The 22,469-nt window shown below is 36.7% G+C and overlaps 1 protein-coding gene across 1 annotated transcript; it reads left to right on the top strand.

The window, feature by feature from the left end:
* Positions 1-6,244: 6,244 nt before the first annotated feature.
* Positions 6,245-21,803, top strand: lnpa (limb and neural patterns a). Its single transcript, XM_065293206.1, has 13 exons — positions 6,245-6,349; positions 8,811-8,906; positions 9,452-9,493; positions 13,093-13,280; positions 13,436-13,494; positions 13,587-13,627; positions 14,332-14,415; positions 14,494-14,545; positions 15,193-15,381; positions 16,940-17,045; positions 17,926-17,996; positions 18,195-18,350; positions 20,952-21,803. The coding sequence occupies exons 2-13, from the start codon at positions 8,880-8,882 to the stop codon at positions 21,101-21,103; spliced, it is 1,167 nt and encodes a 388-aa protein (XP_065149278.1). The 5' UTR covers positions 6,245-6,349; positions 8,811-8,879; the 3' UTR covers positions 21,104-21,803.
* Positions 21,804-22,469: the final 666 nt, after the last annotated feature.

Below are 22,469 nucleotides of genomic sequence, written 5' to 3' on the forward strand. Positions count from 1 at the left end.
TGCTCTTTACCAAGGCGAGGGTTACAACCCATACAACAAAGGCATTGAGATAGATGGAGAGGCAAACCGAAGAAGACAGAGGGCAGAAAAACACCGGCCACAATAACTCCATCAGTTTTGTATCCAATGTGCAAAGACTGAAAAAAGAATTCATCATAAAATGCAGCAAACTGTCTGTCACCTTAACCGAATTGCTTTTGACAAGAAAATAAATCTGCGGGTTGTTTAATATATTTTATATTTTCTTTATTTCGGTGCTAATAGAAAACCCAAATTAAATGTCCACCGCCAAGATAGAAATGCAAAGATCGATGATCCTCTCGCTACTGTCCAATCACCCTCGTTTAATTGACTGTATTTTCTGGGTAATTGAACTGCTTGTTGTAAATTGAAGATTTTGTAGAAACGACATAAAAACTGCATTTACTGACATTCATCGCATCTTTGACATTGATTATCTGATCAGCGCGTGTCATGCTAACCTCCAATTCTTCATTACACACTGTTTATGAGCTGTTGCAGAACAACTCGCTTGTTCCACTGTGATTGATTGCCTTATTAACGCGTGTTCTTGTAAGTGTGACCGAACTGATTACGATGCATATGTTTAGAATAATGTTTCATTTAGCTGACTGCGAGTAATGCGAGGTGACAGCTGCTGCTGCAGGGAGGACGAAATCCGAGCTACAGGGAGCACGTGGGGCCAAAACACACTGTTGGCTGTTGTTTTAAGGTGGAACTTAGAAAAATGTTCAATAGCCAGCAGAACAACTATGTTTCAATAGACGTCAGGTAGCTCGACTTGACACCTGTGCGTTTATTTAAGAATGAGTCGTATTTTTGCAATCAAAAATAAAATACTTTACATATGAATCATTCTTATTGGAGTTTTCTCCAATAATATGTGCGTGCTTGGAGAGGTCGATCTACAATAGCCTATAGGCCTATGCGATGGAAGTGAAACCCTACATCCTAAAAAGTGTATATTGCCCAGCCCAGTCTCCTAAAAATGCGTATAAACAATTTAAATCTGTCCGGACCCGGGAATTATTATGTAAATAACCCATATTCTCTCTAAAATATATACCTGGTGTAAACGTTATCGCAACTAGGTTACAGCTCACTAAAATTGACAAAAAATAAACTTCACATGTTTTCCAGAGAAAATTGTGTATGCATTTAAACGTGATTTTAATCTAAAAACACTCCATAGTGCGCCTAATGAGTAAGTGGCCGTCTGTTTAAGGCAGTCTTCAACAAAGCTTTATTATTGGCTTTGTTTGTGTTGTCATTATTAAAGAAAATCGAGGGAACAGACGGGAAAAGCGTCGTGGTAACAGCAGCACCGGCTGTGATGAGGAGATTTATGCATCAAATGAAACCATGGCCACCCTTGTTTGTCTCAAATGAACGCTTCTGTTCAAATGCTGCTTTCATATATTATGTGACATTAATTTAACTATAGCTCATTAAGACAGAATGAAATGGTTAAATTAACTTATCAACCCATAATGATGATGAATGGGGTAGTAATTCAGATACAAGCTGGGCAATTTGCAAGCCTGCACATTTTGATAGTTCTCAAATAACATTTTGAATAGCAGGTCATCCCCTCAATCAGTTGCATAAGCACGTTAAGTCTCTCGCTCTCTCTATAAAGAGAATGCTTTTCATGCATATGCATTAAAACATGTTCGCAATTATCCTTGAAAATTGCCTTTACTTGCTTTAAAGGCAGAGCTGTCGGTTTATCTGACAGTCAGAGGGGTTGGTTTACTGGATACAACGCAGTCAAAACATAACGATTTACAAAATAACACCACACATGTTAAAGTATATCACAATGTACATTTTCCTTTGTTTTGTGTAAACAGAAAAATGTCAACACCAAGATGTTCAAAATATTTTTGGTACGGCCATGTATGAGACATCTCTTAAATACCATGTCGGCCTATACGGTTGATGGGTTGATGTTATCTAGCACACAGAACCTGTTTGAAGGATCTGACTCGCAGAAAACGCTCACGCATATTGCTTTAACTGTTTAAACATGACAGGTAGTTTCGATTAGCTGTCAACGCATAATACTACTGCAGCACTAATTTTCCATATAACTTAATTGCCTATAGTTTTTACATTTTGTACTTTGTATGAAATGCAACATAGGGCACATTAAAATAACTTCTAGGAAGACGCAAAGTGAAATATCTGCGTTCGATTGCGCCACCTGCGCTTCTTCGTCAAACATATAAGCGCAGGGGGTCATGAAGATAACAGATTTTTTCGCAACAATTAATTGGGGACTTTTTAATTATATACAGTGAAACAGACCGTGATCTGTACAATTGATCGTGCTTAGAGCGACACTGTGTTGTGCATTCAGGGTCGGGTCAAAGCGCCACGCGCAACTCTCCTAAAGCCGCGCGTTACCAATCATTTGATGACTGCTTGTAAATCTTGGAATAAAATGATATCACACAAGTTCATATATCAGTTTTTTGGAGAGAGTAATTTCAACATATATATATATATATATATATATATATATAACTAGTGGAATTATAATTATTGTACACTACCTTGACAGCTCATTATATTAGGCACGTATTGATACTGCTTTAGTGTAATGTTCCTGACAGCTATTGGGATTTCACTTCGAAGTGCATCACCTTCACGTGCTATGATTTAAAAAGTCTGTCATAATATCACCTTTAGAAATAAAAATAAATATAAAAATAATATTTTGTATCAATTGATTTTTTTAATATATGTTAGCTTTTGTTAAATAGGCCTAATGATGTTGTGAAATTGTTTGTAGCAAACCACCTGGTGGGGTCAGTTAGGACAGAGCTAAAAATGAGATGAAACAAGTCGGAAAACTGATATCGCTATGTCATCGTGTTGTCAACTTACATGTGTCTGATTAGATTTTTGTCATTGATGTAATTCATTTGATGTATTTAATTAATCCATGTTCACGTTTTAACGCTTTTTAAACGTCCTTTACATCTTTTTGTTTTAACGCATAATAATTTAACGATAATTGTATGTAATATGTATTTTACGAGGTTGCTAATTCGTATTCATTCGTACGAATACACTCCTTGTACGATTTGCATTCGGCCCTGTGACTTTGGGGGTGGGGTTTTATTATTTTTTTATGAATCGTAGCCTTCACTTCGTACGAATTCATACGATTGACCAAACTCGTAAAATACGTCTTTACACAAAATGTATTTGGAGGTACAAAATAACTGTGCCAACTCATATTCACACTTTTATTTTTGTCAACAAAGCATAATTATACAGTATATCACAAATCTTGTCAAATTATCTCTGTTAAATAACTTTCATTATACTTGCATATATTTTAGCATAGCAATTTGTGTTTACATTTTTATCTTGGCAGTCTTTCTATCTTCAATGTCTTGATTTATAAGAGGGAAAACATTTAGATATCACAAATCAGAAGCATCCTTGTGAAATTTCTAAATACATTTTTATGTTGAATCTGAAACGTCAAGATTTCACCAAATAATGTACTGACAGCAATGCAAATTGTGTTGAACTGAAAAAACTACAAGCTGTATTTATGAACAAAAAGTCGCCATACGCCACTGAAAATATAATATTTTGATGTTCTAAAATAACGAAATATCACTGCTGTTTTGAGTGCATGAAGCATCGTTTAAATAAAGTCATACTTTTAATGCTATTGAGTTATTAAGTTAAAAAAATTGATCAGTGATAGAATCTCTTTAAGATGGTTTTAGTTGAATTCATCATTCAGCAATGGTGTTAGATACAGTGCAAGTTTAGTATTAAATCAGGCTTAGATGCACATAAGAAGTGTTTCATAACAAGAAGAAAATGTCTCTTGGTCTGTACTCAGTCTGCCATGAATTTCAGCTTTATAGATTTTATGTTATGAGGGGACAAGTGATGGGCCACACAGCCAACCCCACAGCCAGAGGATAATAACCTGAGCTTCACCAAATACATGAGCCAATAAAATATCATTTTTGTCCCCAGAATGATGCCAGTTCATCTTAATTTCCTTGAAGTAAGCAAGTTTATCCACTGTGACATGATAATCAAATGGATGCTTTTAGAATTGCCTTCAGATGTAGTCTGTGTACTAGTCATTTGAGATGAGTGGTATCAGGATAAATTTACCTTTTGATTGTACACACACTCTGATGCAGTAGGTAAGGTCACAATTAAACGAGTAGTTCACCCCAAAATAGTACCCATTGACTTGACAATAGTCATTTTTATTCCTATGAAAAGTCAATGGGCTCCATTTTTTTTCGGGTGGACTAGGGGCTGATCTGTGGTAAAGACAGAACGGGACTGTAATTGCATGTGTTAAGTAGTATGAGAAGTCTGATATTCTTTCATATAAAGTAACATTTATTATTTCATGGTAAATTAAAGCCTTGCTGAATTAACTGCTTAATGGAGAAACCAAGTAATACTGTAAAAATAAAAAAATTTCACTCATTACTTTATATCTGCACACCGAACACTATAAGAGGTAAATATGTGAAGTATAGTTGCTGTCCGTGGTGCTGGTTATTAAATAGCACCACGGTGAGGTGTTATGGTAGTTATAACCTACCCATTCTTCTTCTAGTCATCTGATTTACTGAGAAAGAGAGGTAGCACCTTCAACAGCTGTGACATTTGCTGTGGTTTTATTACTTGGTCTTGAAATGGTCTGTCAGTCATGTAATGTCTGACAACTTCTAATATTTGTCTGTTAAATTAAACATTGGTCCATTACTTTGTAAAGTGTTCAATGGGATAATAATGTATGTTTCAAAAATTCTGAACTCTAAATGCCAGTGCAATTTAAGGTCAAACAAAAACTAACAAAGAGAAACTTCTAGCATGACTGGTACTGATCATGAAATGTCTTTACTGTGTCATTACCAACTTGTATTCCACTATTATTTTTGTATCAACAATACCAACAAGCTTTGACTAGTAAACCTGTCACATTCTCAGCTCATTGTTACTTTTCACCTTGAAAAGAAACAACATAATTCATACAATCATATTAAAACACTTCTGGATAAGTCATAATTTGTGTTATAAATGAGTGACATATATGCCCAATACCATCGTTTCATCTTTTTAAAACTAAATACCTCATTGTCAGCATGGATTATCAAATTTGACAATGATATCATGTAATCTGCACATTTCCATTACCTTAATTCATGCATCTAGTCATTTAAAGATACCTGATTATAAAGCAGACCTTAACAATTTAGGATTTTATTGAATTCAGTGGGTTGTGACTAGTGGTCGACTGATATACGTTTTTTTATATGTCCGGTACCGATATTAAGAAAGCTGTGTGGCCGATATAACACAAATGTTATTACAGTAATTAAGAGACAAACAGAAACTGGTGAAACTAAAAAACATTAAGTTATACATAACATTTATAAATAAACACTTACTAGTTAAAATATATTTACAATACATAATTAATGTGACATCTCACAGCACTGTTTGAATAAGTGTGTTGAACTAGTGTGGTGTTGTGTGTGACACAACATAATGTCATGTTAAAAAGTAAATAATGATTGGTCATTTTACTGTCTGTCAAACTTTGGTTTTACATTGAGTGACACTGAGTATCTTTTTTATTACAAACATCAAAATTACGCCTTAGAGAAATTTACCGGCCGATTGAAAAGATTTATCGTCCCATGTCGGGGAAAAAAAATCCAAATATCGGCCGGTCAATTGGCCTCTGCAATATATTATCCTATCAATAGTTTTGACTAAAAAAAAATCAAAGTGATATAATGCATTAAATTAACCACAAGTAACTGTTGAGGCCTTACTTGGACTATAAACATTTTAAAGGTCATAAATTAAATAAATGTTTTCTTCTATAAATAAAATAAAACATGCACAATTATTTCTGGGTAGCTAAATAAGGCGGTGAACTTTATATTTTAATTGTTATACATTATTTTTTTTATTCTCAAACATGTGTATGAAGGTTAACTTTAGTTTACAAACAAGCCCTAAAACAGTTAAGAAAACAAAGACAGCAAAAATCAAACAGAAACAAATAAAACAGTTTAAAAAACTAAAATAAACACAATAGTTTAATTATCCAAAAAAACCCTAACATATGACATTTAAAGGGCTTTACTAGGCTACATGGATCAAAAAAGCGCAGTTTATGAGCTCCCGCGCTTGGTCACGTGATCATGAGAGACAGGAAGTGAGTGGCGCGCGGACTTGTGGGAACAGTTTGATGACGTCTACTCTTGAAGTAGAGGAATAATATCGCAGCTCATTGCTGCACATCTATCATTCGCAGGTAAATCATTGCTTATCTTCTTTGCGCTGTGTTTATGCATTTTAAAGCCGGCGTATGGCTGCATGCGTTAAAGAGAGCGCTACATCTGATACGCATTCGTATCCGCTTTATCAGCTGACTGTACAGCACTTTAAGTCACTCTCTAATCTTCCGTTAAATGTCTTTATCGCATTTCATTTATGAAACGTATATGTGGGATTGGTTTTGAGAAGCAACATGGATCGACGAGTTTTACATCTTAAAGGCGCATTTGCATATTTTTGTGTTGCGTCTAACGTAAGTGAAATTAGTTTAAACAGTTACGAAGTTTATCCTGTGTATCAGTTTTAAACCGCGAGACATAACACAAACTCGACAAAACCCACAAGTTCTTGTTTTTGCATTATGTAAAGTGTTATTTGCATTAGTTACTTAAGTTGAATGGGTGACATTGAATGAAGTGAATTTGCTTTTTATTTTACTCTTTGCGGTTTAAAGTGACGACTTAAAAGTTTTAAACGAACATTAACTTTGGAGGCACGTCTTTAAACTTTTGTAGAGAGCGTAGTTTAAAATAGAGGGGTGTCATCTGATACCTCATCTTCTGCTCTAGAAAGTATTTGGACACTTAAGTCACGGCTTATTTTGTAGTAATGTCCTTGCATTAGACAACACCATAGTAAATGAAATGGCATTTATCTTTCAGAAAGATAGTAAGTTAAAGAAAAACATTTGTTTTTTTTTGTGCATTGTTTGGAGTCATACCGGAGTATTTGTATAAATTAAATGAACCCATAAATGAAAATTCTGTCATTTTTGCACTCTCATGTTGTGACAAACATGAGTAATTTTTTTATGAATACGAAGGAAGATATTTTGAGGAATTTTTGTAACCAAATCAATCATAAGCCCCATTCATTTCCATAGGCGGAAAATTAATATTATGGAAGTGAATGGGGCTCATGATCAGTTTGGTTACAAACATTCCTCTTCATTTTGTTTGTCATACAAAGACATTTATACAGGTTTGTTACAACATGAGGGTGGGTAAATGATGAGAAATTTACCTTTTTTTGTGAACTATTCCTTTAATACAGGGGTGGGGAACCCTGGTCCTGGAGGGCCACTGTCCTGCAGAGTTTTGCTGCGTCCGAAACCGCCTACTACATACTATATAGTACGCGAAAAGCAGTAGGCGAGGCGAGTAGTATGTCCGAATACATAGTATTCGAAAAACAGTATGCGAAAAGTACCCGGATGACCTACTACTTCCGGTTAGATTTTGCAGTGTGCATACGATGGACGCTTCACTATCCCATGATGCCCCGGACGAGGAGTTATCCAACGAAGAAGAAGAGGCACGCGGCTGTTTTCGCGCTGAAATGACATGACGTGATGACGACGTATGTCACGTGATGTAGCAACATGGCGGATGTAGTACGTCCGAATCTCATTCATACTACCCGGATTCATACTATACAGTACCTACTGTTTTAACGCCAAGTAAGTAGGTACTTCATCTAATTCAGTACCTACTATACAGTATGCGGTTTCGGACGCAGCCTTTAGTTCCAACCCTAATTAAACACACCTGAAAAATCAAATTAAAGTCTTCAGGATTACTTGGAAATTAAATTCAGGCGTGTTTGATTAGGGTTGGAACGAAACTCTGCAGGACAGTGGCCCTCCAGGACCCAGGGTTCCCCACTCCTGCTTTAATACATTGACTTAAATGACAAAAAATTGGTTTAAAATCATTGAAAATGGCACAGAAAGTTACTTTATTTATAAGCACTTTTTTGACTATGTCACTTTGGTTTCTTGGGTGTTTTCTAATGCAGTGACATTCATACACAGACAGGGCTTGTCCTAGTCCCAGACTAAAATGCATGTTTGTGCTGCCTTTATTTAAAAACACATTTTACTGATATATCTTAACATATATCACTTCTATTGTTTTGTCTCAAGATGCACATTAGTATTGTTTTTTTAAGGTAGGTATGTGGAAAAACTACTTAAATGTCCTAACATAACTAAGGCCTAGGCCTTGATTTAGCTAAACGCTGTCCCTGAAAGAATTGGTTCACCCTAAAATGAAAATTCTGTTACTTACAATCATTTTGAATTTATGAATTTGTTTAGTTTCATTTGAATCAAACCCATTCTTATGTCTTGAGGACACTTGAAATATTAACTACAGCATGAGTTGCTTGAAGTTATTTATTGATTCACAGTCCCTCCTATTGTGTAATGAAAACCCAAAACAACATATAAAACATTCCTCAGGGCTTTGAAGGATATGAGGATGAGTTATAATAAAAATAAGTTAATTTGAGGTGAACTAACGGTTTAAGTGTGAGTGATTCTTTTAGAGGCTGATGTAAATAAAAGTTTGTTGCTTTCTACGGTTATTTCATGTTCATGATATTTTTATTTTTTTATTTTGTTAGTGTAGGACTCATGTATATGTCTTCATATACAGGTGTTAATTTTTGACGTGGTGTAACGAGTGAAAGATCCCAGACTTAAAGAGAAGGACTTCCCTCACAGGATGGGGGCCGCAGTATCTCGCTGGAGGGTAAATATACTGCTTCAGTCACCTTAAATCTGCTGTTTACACTTTTATTAAATGGAGTAAGTTGAAGTATGCACATCAGTTGCTGGATCAAAATGTATATATCAAATTAAGAGAGAGTCTGCACACTGTTATGGCAATGTTTCGATCAAAAGATCTTCATCAGGCTTTTTCATTGTGGCATTTAAACGTTTTCATGCCAACAACACAATATTTCTGAATGGCGTGAGGCCGGGGGTTAAGGGAATTTAAAGCATAATTATTTGATGAATGTATAATACTTGCAGAGAGCATTCGGTTAATATCATCTCATTTTTGATGGCAGTGGCGATCTGGTGTTCTGGTGCTCATATAGGCTGATATACTCAAAAAATAACTCAAATGCAAACCCTTTCTCTATACTTTACATTTCCCATATGCGCATGTTATCACTTCTCTGTAACTAATTTTGTACCCGTCCTTTGTCCCACAGAAGAACTTAAGCTGTATCATCTGAGAGTTAGCTGTACTGTTCTTACTGTACTTGACTCTGATGTGTTTATTCACAGACCAAGCCAACCACTGTGGAAGTTTTGGAGGGACTTGATAAGGTATTAAATGGCACAGTCTTTGATTTTCTTTCCGTCATCAGTTCTGTATGTCACACTTTGTTAACATTAAGTTTGTCTTTACACACTGAATCCACAATAGACTCAAGCAGTTGTTTAGGCGGAAGTCGGCATGTACAGACACGTTCAAAGTATGCACACTGTTTTTGATGATAGTCCAGCTCAAAAACTTGTCTGTGTTATTTAGATGATCTTTCTAGGTTCAATCAGGTTGTTCCAGTCTGCCATTGAGCTTATAGAGTAACACACAGAGAGAGAGAGAAATATAGACAGACAGACACAAATGTCTGCTGTAGCACAGGCTCTGTGGAATGGACGTTAGATATTTTAGGATGGGGGTTATACAATACTACACACTTTGAATGGTCCTCTGAGTGAGAGTCGCTCTGTTGAGTTGGCATTTTTAAGGTCATTTGTGACCCTGGACCACGAAAGTAGCACGGGTATATTTGTAGCAATTGCCAAAAATACATTATATGGGTCAAAATTGTTTTAAAAATCCCGCAGAAAATGTGTTAGTTAGTAAGGTTAGGCCTGGGGCAGGGCTGGGGGCGTGGCAATCAAAGGTGTGGGGCGTACACGTTATGATGAAAATTAAAATATTTTTATTTAAAACACTCAAATAAAACTTAATTTTGAAGAAACTATGACAGAAAATGAACACACACTAGATTATTAATGAATTAAATGTTTTTACCTCTAATGGGAATAGCTGTGTGATGAAGTGAAACTATAGGGTTAATAAACACAAACTAAAGCAGATGTTGTAGAACGTCTGGCGAACGATGATAGATAGCGCAAAAATTGTAAAAAAAAAACTATTATTTCCCACTATTCGGGAATCGCTTGGACCCTCATAAATCGATTCAGAATCGATTCTTAGGGTCCCGATTCGATTCAGAATCGATTCTTGACTTACTAATTTGCATATCTGTGACGTCATTACATCACATTTGCTCTTAAAGGGATAGTTCGGCCAAAAACGATATTAAACCCATGATTTACTCACCCCCAAGCTGTCCGAGTTGCATATGTCCATCGTTTTTCAGACAAACACATTTTCGGATATTTTAGAAAATATTTTATATCTTTCAGTTGATTAAATGTAATGTTACGGGGTCCAGCAATAGTCCACGACCTTCAAGTCCAAAAAAAGTGCGTCCATCCTTCACAAATTAAATCCAAACGGCTCCAGGATGATAAACAAAGGTCTTCTGTGGGTAATCCGTGCGGTGTTGTTGTAGAAATATCCATATTTAAAATGTTATTAACGTTATAAACTACCTTCCGGTAGCGCCGCCATCTTGGAGTGATCCACATTCAGGATGAGAGCTTACGCAGCGTACAGAGTTTCTCTGCTGCTGCTCTGTGCCCCCGCCCTCCGAATTTGTCATACGTCACTAAGAAAAGTGCGTACACTTACGCTAATACTCTCTCCTGAGTCTAAGATGGCGGCGCTACCGGAAGGTAGTTTATAACGTTAATAACATTTTAAATATGGATATTTCTACAACAACACAGCGCGGATTACCCACAGAACACCTTTGTTTATCATCCTGGAGCCGTTTGGATTTAATTTGTGAAGGATGGACGCACTTTTTTTGGACTTGAAGGTCGTGGACTATTGCTGGACCCCGTAACATTACATTTAATCAACTGAAAGATATAAAATATTTTCTAAAATATCCGAAAATGTGTTTGTCTGAAAAACGATGGACATATGCAACTCGGACAGCTTGGGGGTGAGTAAATCATGGGTTTAATATCGTTTTTGGCCGAACTATCCCTTTAAAGCCAGGTTAATGTTTGCGCTTTTGCTACTAGTCTCTGAACTGTCATATACTGTACTTTAATGCAACTAAGGGATAAATAATGTCATTCTTATTAGGGATGCACCGATACCGATACTGGTATCGTGTATCGGCCTCGATACCACATTTTCTAAAGTACTCGTTAAAAGTCCCCCGATACCTGGAATCGATACCACGGTCTGAGAAATGTCGATGTTTGAGCGGCGTGTAAGGGGTTAATGCCTCTTGTGTTGTCCAAAGAGGCAGAGTTTACAACAAACTGGAAAACTAGTCCTTTGTTTTTTTGTTAAATTAAATTACTAAAGCTGTTACCTGTAAATTAAAATCATATTTTTATTAACTACTCGGTATCGGTATCCGCAAGTACTGAAATGCAAGTACTCGTACTCGTACTCGTATTCCAAAAAAGTGGTATCGGTGCATCCCTAATTCTATATATATATATATATATATATATATATATATATATATATATATATATATATATATATATATATATATATATATATATATATATATATATATATATATATATATATATATATATATATATATATATATATATATATATATATATATATATATATATATATGTCCTGTTTCTGTTGTAAGACATTAAAACAGACATTTGTGAATCAATTCAGAATTGGCCCATGTCCGAATCGCGATTCATCTTAGAAATTATTTTTTTGTCCCACCCCTAATTAATTATATTATCTTAAAGGAGTGTAACTACTGTAGCATGTAAATAATGCGCAAGAGCGCTCAACAATTATATCTAATCAACAGTCACGTGAAACCTAGCTAGCAGGTTTCTCAAACAACAAAATCACCAGCTAACTTACTTTAAATTTGCAAGAACCATAGACGAATACAGTAACAGGCTTAAATAACCCCAAAACAGAAGTCCACTTACAATCCTCACGGACACTTGTTTTTTTATCAACTGGCTATCCTCCAGACATGACGGACCACGTCTTTATCTTATTTCGGTCGTGTGGCACGCGTGCACGCTCGCGGTGTGAAGCGTGTCTGCGCTATTCTCGGAGATGTTTTATCAACTGGTTAGTTATCCTACAGACAGTGACGGTGCGGACTCCTGACCACGTCTTTATCTCATTTTGGCCGTGTGGCGTGGGTGCCCACTCGCAGTGTGAAGAGTGTCCGCACTATTTTCCGAGATGCACTTGGCCTTTTTTTGCAGCAAATTATTATTTTTTGGAATGACTAGTAAATAGACCTAATTAAGGCGTTGGAGTTTCCCAGCTTAGGCGGGCCGCCCGAACTGAAAAGTGCTGTGGTAAACACTGTATAAATATAAATAAACTTTATTTTTGTGAGCGGATGCAGTTGCTAAAGACTTTATTTATCTTTAAAGGTAGACATCTTTAAAGGTGATTTTCTGATTTTCGTTTTTTATTTTGCATCATTAGATTCCAGATTTTCAAATAGTTGTATTTTGGCCAAATATTTCCTAACAAACCATGTATGCTGTTATTTGATCCTGCAAATCCCTCATCTCTAAATTACCAATTTTTTACCTAATGTTTGTGCATTTTGCAGTTACCCTTATTAAAACATCCACACAGATTTTGACTTAGGTTTTTTTTTTTTTTTAACCCACGATGCACTGTGTTACACCATGCACAGTTCTCTGGTGAGAAAGCAAGATCATCCATGTAAACTGAACTCTCTTTATCTTATATTTGGCTTGCCTATTTGAATGGCACCAGCCCTAATGGTGCTGTGTGTATTATTAACTTTGCTCAGGACATCCAGTCCCTTGAGGAATATCGGGAGAAGAACCAGAAGCAGCAGAAGTTATGGCTTTACAGGTTGCTGTTATACTCGGCACTGCTTTACCTCATGGCATCTATAGTCATCTATGTGTGGTACATCCCCGAACGACTAATAGGAAAATTAATCGTGGCATCACCGTTCTTCATATTTCCTCTGTTGTAAGTACTCTGGATGCTTTTTGTTTTATGTCATAATGAATCGACAGCCACATGTTGCTCTTATTGTTTATCAATTATGCATCAATTTGCTTGTCACTTTGATGAATGCGATGAATAAGTGTCATGACGATTTTATTTTCTCTTCCTGTGTACAGAGTTTGGCTGTTAAGGAAATTGCTGATTGTGTTATACAACAAACGAACCGAGAGAAACAGTAAGAACGTCACATGTTCATTGCATAATTCAAACTGAGTTGTGTGGTGTTAATCTTACGACAGGTTATTTTTGTTTGTCTTTGCATTTTAGATGAAAAATTAGAAGAGCTGAAAGCAGAGAAAAAGAAAATAGTGAGTAATAAGTAGACGTGTTTTTGAATGTTGTTCAGTTTTGCTCTATACCTGACACCTGACACTTCAAAGCTGCTTACTTATTATACAGTCGAACTTAAACTGTATTAAATGAACACTATTAAACTCTAAATCGGGGAGTTATGAGCAGGTGAGCCCTGTACTGATGTTACCGGCGTCCTGTTTTTCGTCATATTGAGCCCCTTTGCTGTCACTGTGAAAAAGAGATCATTTCTGTTCTTAATAAATAATCTGAAATCAATGAAGACGGCGGGTAATTGGCACCGAGACTTTATTTGGTAAAGTGCTCGACTAACGACTTGTCTTTAAATTAATAGTGTTTAGTGATGGGAGGAAATAAATCTGAGAAATTGCTTGTCATCGGCTGTCATGTCTAATAACTTTCAATAATTACAGCTGATGGATTTTCACACTCCCCATTATCGCAGTAGGTCTTGTAATTATTCTATTCATTAAAGTTAAATAATTAGCACTATTTGCTCTTTCCCTGAAATGAAGTTTTAAAGCAAAACCCAACAGAAGACCGACAGATTTTCTCTCCGCTTTTAAACTCCGAAACGAGCAGCGGCTCTGGCTACTTCAGTTTGAGACAGATGTTGTTTCTCACTGTCGCGAGTCGATGAGGTTTTTGAGGTCTTAGTGTTTTAAGGTATTGACGCTGAGCGTGTCATGATCTCTCACAGCTTGAGCAGGTGATGGAAACTGAAACGTACAAAAATGCTAAACTGATTCTGGAGCGGTTCGATCCAGAATCAAAGAAGAAACTTGTAAGTACCTCATCTTAGTACCTCATCATATATGGATTGAGATCATGTATTTATACTTGTGTTGTATTTCTTCTGAAGGAGTTAGATGCTCAGCCCATAGGTCCATCTGCAACCCCAAGACAAGGCCAAGGTGAGATATCTCTAATCCTGTTTTAAAGGGGACATTTCACAAGAGCTTTTTTAAGATGTAAAATAAATCTTTGGTGTCCTCAGGGTACATATGTATAGTTTTAGCTCAAAATACCATATAGATAATTTATGATAACATGTTAAAATTGGCACTTTGTAGGTGTGAGCAAAAATGTGGCATTTTGGGTGTGTCCTTTTAAATGCAAATGAGCTGATGAAATGCAAACACTGATTGCCATGATGGTTGTTTGTTGAGATTGAAACTCAATTCTGCTGTCAATTCTCTTTCTCTCTGCACTAAATGGCAGTGTCGTGGTTGGATAGCGCATATTAAGGGGCGGTATTATTATAATAAGATCCCCTTCTGACATCACAAAGGGAGCCAAATGTCAATGACCTATTTTTTCACATGCTTGCAGATAGTGGACTGGGTTGATCTTTTTCACAATTTCTAAATTGATAGAAGCACTGGTGACCCAATTTTAGCACTTAAACATGAAAAAAGTCCGATTTTTATATGTCATGTCCCCTTTAAATTTTTGCTCTTGTAATCAGACTGAACCTGCAACTTTTACGTTTGCAACTTGTAATATAGACCTTAGTCCATCTTACAAACGGCATAAACTGAATTCATTTATTTATTTTCAGAGCTGCGTCAGAGGCACGTCACCCCTCGTCCTCTTGGACGTCCACCTGCTGGCCCTGCAACTTCAGCCCCTCCTACCCCACTCTCTGCACCTGGTGGGCCGCCTGAAAAGATTCTGTCCGCCTCCACTCCGCAGGGTCTGATACGGAGACCTGGAACCCCAGCTGGCATGGCAACCCCGGGGATGATGGGTAAGACCTCAGTAAATATCCGATTGGCTGTGGCCCTGATAGATGGGCTCTTTTGCTAGTGGTCTTTATCGATATCTTTTTGTGAGCTGTGCTAGGAAGAAGCTGCTTATTATAAGAAAAAATAAGTTTTACCTAATTGTTAAAGGTATAGTTCACCCAAAATTTAAGTTGGCCAATAATTTCGCCCTAATAACACAGTCAGAGTTTAATGAAATAATATCCTGGCTCTTCCTAGCTTTGTAAATGTTCTTGAAGCATCCATCCATCATGCACACGACTCTGTTGGCTTAACATGTGTCATCTAAAGCAAAACAATACTTTTGTGAGAGAAACCTGTCTGTATTTTATGCATATTTGGAGACTTATAAGTTACATTTAAATGTAAATGCAATGCATACTCATTGCAAATTGTTTATGATCTAATGCCCTGATGTGCACATGCACATGGATATTCTCAATACCGCAACTTTTTCTGTGTGGATTGCAATTCCACATGCAAATGCAGTATCGGGTCATTGAAACCGGTTTTGAAAACTCTTGTCAGTGTGAAGATTTTCAGAAACTCTGCTTGCAGCTTTATGGTCAGGTTTATAGCACCACCTGTTGGTCTGACGTTCTCCCGACAGCGCTTCATGGCGTTTTTTATGTGGACAGAGATTTTTTTTAAAACCTTGTTTGTGTGGACAAGATTATTTTTTTTTAAACAAAGCAGCATAAACTCTATTTAAAAAAACATGTGGACTAGGCCCATGTGGCATGCTGGCTTATGCAACGGTATGTAAGACGATCATTGCTTCTGGTGTGTCTCGTGACTACGTGTTTCATCATGACCATATGACGATCATCAATCTCTAAATAAGCTCAAAATACTAATAGTTTTCTCTTGCATATCTTTTTGACTCTGATGACACGTATTAACCAACAGGACTGGTATGGATGATGGATTGATGCTTCAAGATCCTGGTTACTATTCAATGCCATTACAAAGCTAGCAATATTATTTTATATAACTTTTACTGTGTTCAAAAAAGTCAAACTTTTCCTTTAATGTGAAATTTGGAAGGCTTTTATTAACGTGAGGTTATTGATTCAAACCGGTAAAATAAATGAAGAAGAGGAAGTCCAGATAACTTGTGTTTTGTGTCTCCATGTTCTCTTTAAAACATCTGTAGTGTCTGACAGGTGACACATGGCCTGGTTGTGTTAGTCGTGTATGTTATGAACAGTCCTGTGCATAGTTCACGCAAACACCTTTAGGAGGAAATTGGAAGTGAAAAGCACCTTGGTCAACTGCGGCGTCTCCATATGTTGGTAAATGAGTTAACAGCAGGGATTCCAAACTATGCCAAGGCTGGCAGAAATGACCACTCTTCCTGCTATGATCGCTCTTGATGTTAAATTATATTAATTATGAGCGTGGATCACAGCATGTGTCAGTTGGGATGTCCCTGTCGGAGTCATAATTAAACGCCGTCCCTCTTATCATTCATCATGGAGCCACAGATATCACCGCAGCCTCTGTAGAGATATGCACTGACGGGTGTGTATGTGTTTGTAGGAATGCACCCTCCAGGACCTCCGCTGGTCCGACCCGTCCTCCCCAGAGAGAGAGGTGCTGTGGACAGGGTCATTGAGTACCTAGTGGGTGATGGACCTCAGAACAGGTGAGCGCTTTATCTCGAGACCATGATTTATTTCTGTACACTGAGCAAACTCTTGTATATGATACATAATGTTGAAAAATATAGTGGAGAGAAACCATATAGTGCAGAGAAGTTTAGTTTTAGTTCAGCCAGTAGACAGGGATTTAAAGATCAGTTTAGATTTTTTAGTTAAATTCAAATCTTTTAAATTTGTATATTAATATAAGATGACGTGAAACCATGCTTTTGATGTTTTTTAGTTATTTTTTATAAAACAGATTCATGTTCTGCAGGAAAGCATATAGGATGGGGCTTAATTTTATTTGGTTTCGGATCTGTTAAAATAGCCCATTATAATAAACAGATAACGCACATTAATGGTGATTGTCAGGACATGAGAGATTGTTAATGTTGCTTAGGCTGTATCGGGGGTTAGTTGGGGTAACATCAAGTGAACCTATTATGCAAATCCACTTTTACAAGGTGTTTAGACATAAATGTGTGTTGGCTACCCTACAATTAAAAAAATCTAATTTTTATCGGCAAAACCTGCTGTTTTGATTTTCTTGTTAATGTGATGTCGCACTGCTAAAGCCCCACCCACAGCCACTGACTAAATGTTTATTTGTTGCTATATAGACACTGTGTGTGTCATTTAAATATCAATCTATAACCAGTACACATGATTCTTTCCTTATTAAGGAAATATAGTAAAAGTTAGACTAATTTCAAAATTATTTGCGTTTCTTTAAAGTGGTCACAATAGTCACTGGAGAGTGTTTTTGTAAGGGTATCGATTTTTATATTAAAACTAAAGGATCATAGGTTGATACTGTACCACCCTTAAACATGAATAACAGATGACAGATTGAATAAAACATGAATATTATTTTTATTGCAGATACGCACTGATATGCCAGCAGTGTTTGTCTCATAATGGCATGGCTTTAAAGGAAGAGTTTGAGTATATTGGTAAGTTTTATATAAATGTGCAGCACTCATTGAATCATGTTAATGTTTACCTGTTAGCATAAGTAATAACAGATTTTTTTGATTGATATTAAATGGTAAGGTATAACACATTCAAAATTTAGCTGTGTGTTTTTTTTCTTCATATAAATGTCTTAAAGTTCATTCAGAATTTTGAGTGTTTTTATTGCTGCTTTTCAGCATTCAGATGTGCCTACTGTTATTTCCTGAACCCTGCCCGGAGGATGCGTCCCCAGGCCCCGCGTCTCCCAGAATCCTCTGCAGAAACCAAGATGAGCCAAGACCCCCCTGCTGTTGCCATGGAGACGGACCTGCCTGTCTCTCCACCTGTGCCAGGTACCAGATCTTTACCAGAGTTCACCTGAGCAGCGGGCGCAGATGATGTTTAGATGCTCCTGATGTCCACAGAAGCTCTGCTCTGTATTAAAGAAAGGATTTCTGAAGAGAGCGATTTGTGGTGGTGTTGTTGTTGTGAGTGTGTGAGAGACTCAGCTGTGTGTGTATGAATCCCTGCCGCTCGTGACCTCTGAGGAAATGTTTGCTGATGTTCTGTGTCTGAAAGCAGATCTGTAAGGTGATTAAAAGCTTTAGAGGCTTTTATTCCCCCCTCCCTGCAGTGCTTCCTAGTTAGTAGGGTTTTGCCCTCCGTCGCTCTCTCTGTCTCTCTCCCTCACACACATGCACTGTCTCACTTCCTCTTTTGTTACGTGTTCTGCCCATGACATGTTTCTGATAGAAGTAGGAAGTTGTGTCAGTAGGAATTAACGAGTTTGATGTCGAGAAGAAACATATCTTTTAAACCTCAACAGTTTACAGTTTTAATGCAGCTTCAAATGACATTGAACTGAGGTATAAGGGTCTTATGTAGAAAAACGATCATAATTTTCACCAAAAAATGAAAAAAAAAAAAATACTGACGCGCCAGTGCAACCTTGGGTATTACGTAATGACGTATGCCGTAAAGGTCACGCATGATGTATGCAAAACTACCGCTCCATTCTTTACAAGTGTGAAGAAAGAGGAGCGTTCAGATGTTGTTGAATGTGGAATGACTCTAATTAATGTTTGTTTTCAGTTTATTGTTTAAAATGGTCCGCAAGTGTGCGTTTTACATATGTAACGCATGACCTTTCCACGTGATTATCAATAACATAAGGTTTTGCTGATGCAACACACGGCTAGGGCAAGATGAGTAGTACTTTTTGGTTTAAAAGTATTTTTTTATTTTGTGAAAATAATGGTTTTGCCAGTTAAGACTCTTATGCCTCGGTTGTGATGGTTTAGAGTCCTTTGAAGCTGCACTGAAACTGTAAACTGTTGAGGTCCACTGAAGTCCACTATATGGAGAAAAATCCTGGAATGTTTTCCAAAAAAACTAGGGGTGCGAGGAAAAAAATCGATTTACCAAACTATCGCGATTCTTAGCAAAACAATTTTGAAATCGATTTGTTTGCCTCAGAATCGTTATATATTTAATTATTTTCCTTTTCCAAAGAGGTGGTGGGGAGACGTTACCGCTTTTATTCCAACAAAGGGCAAAACGTATTTGTTGAAAATAACGTCCGTTTCAAGCTGAAGTGAGAAAGCGAAACCATGGCAGAGACAGGGGAGCAAACTACTTTGAGAATTATTTCTGCACTTGCACGTGATAATGACACTCTTTGATAATGACATTTTGAATGTGAGCACGTTGTGTCCCTCGTGTACGCTGTTTCTCGATGAATTTAGTTGCAAAAGCTCTGTGTCACATTGCATCCTTACATGTTTCTGAACTTAAGACAAATTTAAAGCAACACCAAAGATTTTTTTTTTACCTTAAAATAACCTTTCAAAAGAAGTTTCAGTCGTTCATCCACTCGAAACATTTCACATTCGCTTTGCAGCCCTCTATCGGACAAAACTGCACTAAAGAAGTTTCCAACCGTCGGGTCGGGTCCTGTAGTTCGAGTGAAAACTTCAAAAACTTGCTTTACGGCAGACTTACAATCCAATCAGAGCCAGCTTTGCTGCAGTAGGCTAAATTATATACGACAGTGTTAATGGACAATTCCGCTTCCAACCTGTAGGGGGAGCAAAGAGCAAAAACTCTTTAGTGTTGTTTTAATGCATTAAAAGTCTTCGCGGAGGACACTGGTCTGATTAACATTAACAAACCCATTGTGTGTAAAACCCATAGACTGTGGTAAAACCCGATGATCGGAGTCAGTCAGCGTAAAGGCGTTAATGCACGTGTGCAGTCTCAAGCGTACCTCCGCACCGGTTTCTATGGCAATAAAAAACTGGCTCTTGTTTTTAAAAGTTATGACCACGCACTGCACTTTCTTTCTCAAGCATAAGTTTGGTTTGTAGCACATACTTTTTGTCTAGAGTCTTAAATATGTTGTTTAATTTTAAATGAATTGTTCAGTAGCTTATTTATTTATCGGAACTGTTTAACATGGCACTTTATTTTATTTTAGAGATTGTTTCTACTCATTATGTTGCACATTTGAATATTATATTCAAGTTCAGGGTTTTGGAAAGTTTTATGGTTTTAATATCCACTATGTATGTGGTCTGCTCCTGAAATAAAAATTAAGAAAAATGTAATCCATTGTTTTTGTTAATATAGTCTCTAGGTATGATCAAGTATTTTGTCTAGTCTTTATTTGGCAAACAAAAGCACAAAGATTGAAACAACGAATCGCAATACCCACAGATTCGGAATATGTATTAAATCTATTGGGATAGTATTGAATCGCCAGATTAGTGAATCACCCCAGCCCTAAAAAAAAAAAAAAACATTATTTCTTCTCGATTGAACAAAGAAAGACAGTTTAATTCTGGAAATTTCATTGTGAACATTGGAGTTTGTCTGTATGAATTATCTGAAAAAGTGATCCTCTGTACGCTCTTGTTAGACTTTATTTTTAACACAAACACTTACTGTGTGTGCAGTGAGTCCAGGACTTGTAAAGGCAGAAGGTTCAGAGCTCTGTGCAGAAGACGTCCCGTCTGAAGAGAAGAACCCTGAAATTCCAGAAGCTGAAACCAGCCTGCCTGAGAGCGCTGATGATGAGAAGGATCTATCTGCCATGGAGGTGGAGTGAGAGAGAGAAAAAGAAAGCCTGCTAATATAAAGCTGTATATCATAAGTGTGTTTGTGTGATCATTTAAGCATTTATTTCCTAAATCTTTACCTTTTTAGGTCATTGCCTGTCATTTTAATCTCACCACATGTAGTATTTAGTATTGCAGTGTTATTTCATAGGATATTGCACTGAACTCTGAAAAACATTCTGCTTTAGGGTCAAATGAATTTTGTGAGAAGTAAGCATATATTTTTTATAAAATGAATTATAATGCTGATAAATAATATATATATTTATAATAATCAGTCCCATTGCTGAGGTACATTATATAATATATTGTTTTTGTTTACATGTAATGTAGCTGCTCTGTAAGGGTTCAGCACATTAATGTTCATTTATCTTATATTTTTTGGGAGAAGCAGCTGTTGATATGCATTTCACTCCTTATGCAAGCTCTGTTTTATAACTGAATGTATTTAATATACTTCTTATCAATGCATAATAATGCCAGAATGTTCTCTTGGTGCCGGTTATTACAAGTGTAGCCTACAGTAGGTGCTGTACTTCAGAGAGATGCTCTCATGTTTACATGTCTGTCCTGCCATAGGAATGTCTGTTTATTTATTACTGCACAGAAATGCTCCTTTAGTATTTTCAGCCCTTATGTGCCTTTATGTTTGACATTTTTCAAAATAATAAAAACATGTCTTGTCTAAATGACCAATCGTGGTTCTTTTAGCAACAATAGAGTGTCGTTTTTATTTTAAACAATACTAATTTTGAAGGTGCCAAATAATGCATTAAAATAATCTGTTAAACTCTTCTCTGAACTAGAAGGTATGCAGCTTTTTTAAATGCAAAAATGATGCAGAGATGTCTTTAAATGTCCATTTACATCCCTAGGATTTTCCTTTAGGATGAAATGATCAATTATCACTTTATTTGAAAGGTCATGAATAATAATGTTGAGCTCTGTTCTGATTGGTTGTTTCACAGAGCTGCTTCTTCAGTAGCTCTGTGTGTGTGTAAACAGATCTTATGTTTGAGTCTGTATCAGATAAGAGTTAAGCTACGTGTCTGGGAATAATGGCACGTATGGTCACCCTAAGATAAGGAAATTGAGGAATTTTTTTGGAGATTGTTAATGGATGTTTCTGAGTGGTAAGTTTTATAGTATGGACTAACTGTGTAACGTCAATAGTATTACTTCAGCCTAAACGCTAGCATATAGCATGAACTAGCCAATAGTCAGGGGCGCTGTAAAGGGGGGGTAAACAATGACAATTCTCGGGGCCCACGAGTAAGAGGGGGCCCAGAGAAGCCCCCAAAATTGTGGTGCTTAAAAAAATATTTAATAGTAAAACACTGCAAAAAATGACTTCCT

This window comes from Paramisgurnus dabryanus, chromosome 15, assembly GCF_030506205.2.
Source record: "Paramisgurnus dabryanus chromosome 15, PD_genome_1.1, whole genome shotgun sequence".
Classification (NCBI taxonomy): Eukaryota; Metazoa; Chordata; class Actinopteri; order Cypriniformes; family Cobitidae; genus Paramisgurnus; species Paramisgurnus dabryanus.

Coding starts and splice junctions, on each gene's coding strand:
- lnpa (XM_065293206.1), top strand. CDS start 8,880: ATGGGGGCCGCAGTATCTCGCTGGAGG. Junction 13,495..13,586: donor CAAACGAACCGAGAGAAACA/GTAAGAACGTCA, acceptor TTTGCATTTTAG/ATGAAAAATTAGAAGAGCTG. Junction 17,997..18,194: donor GGAAGAGTTTGAGTATATTG/GTAAGTTTTATA, acceptor GCTGCTTTTCAG/CATTCAGATGTGCCTACTGT.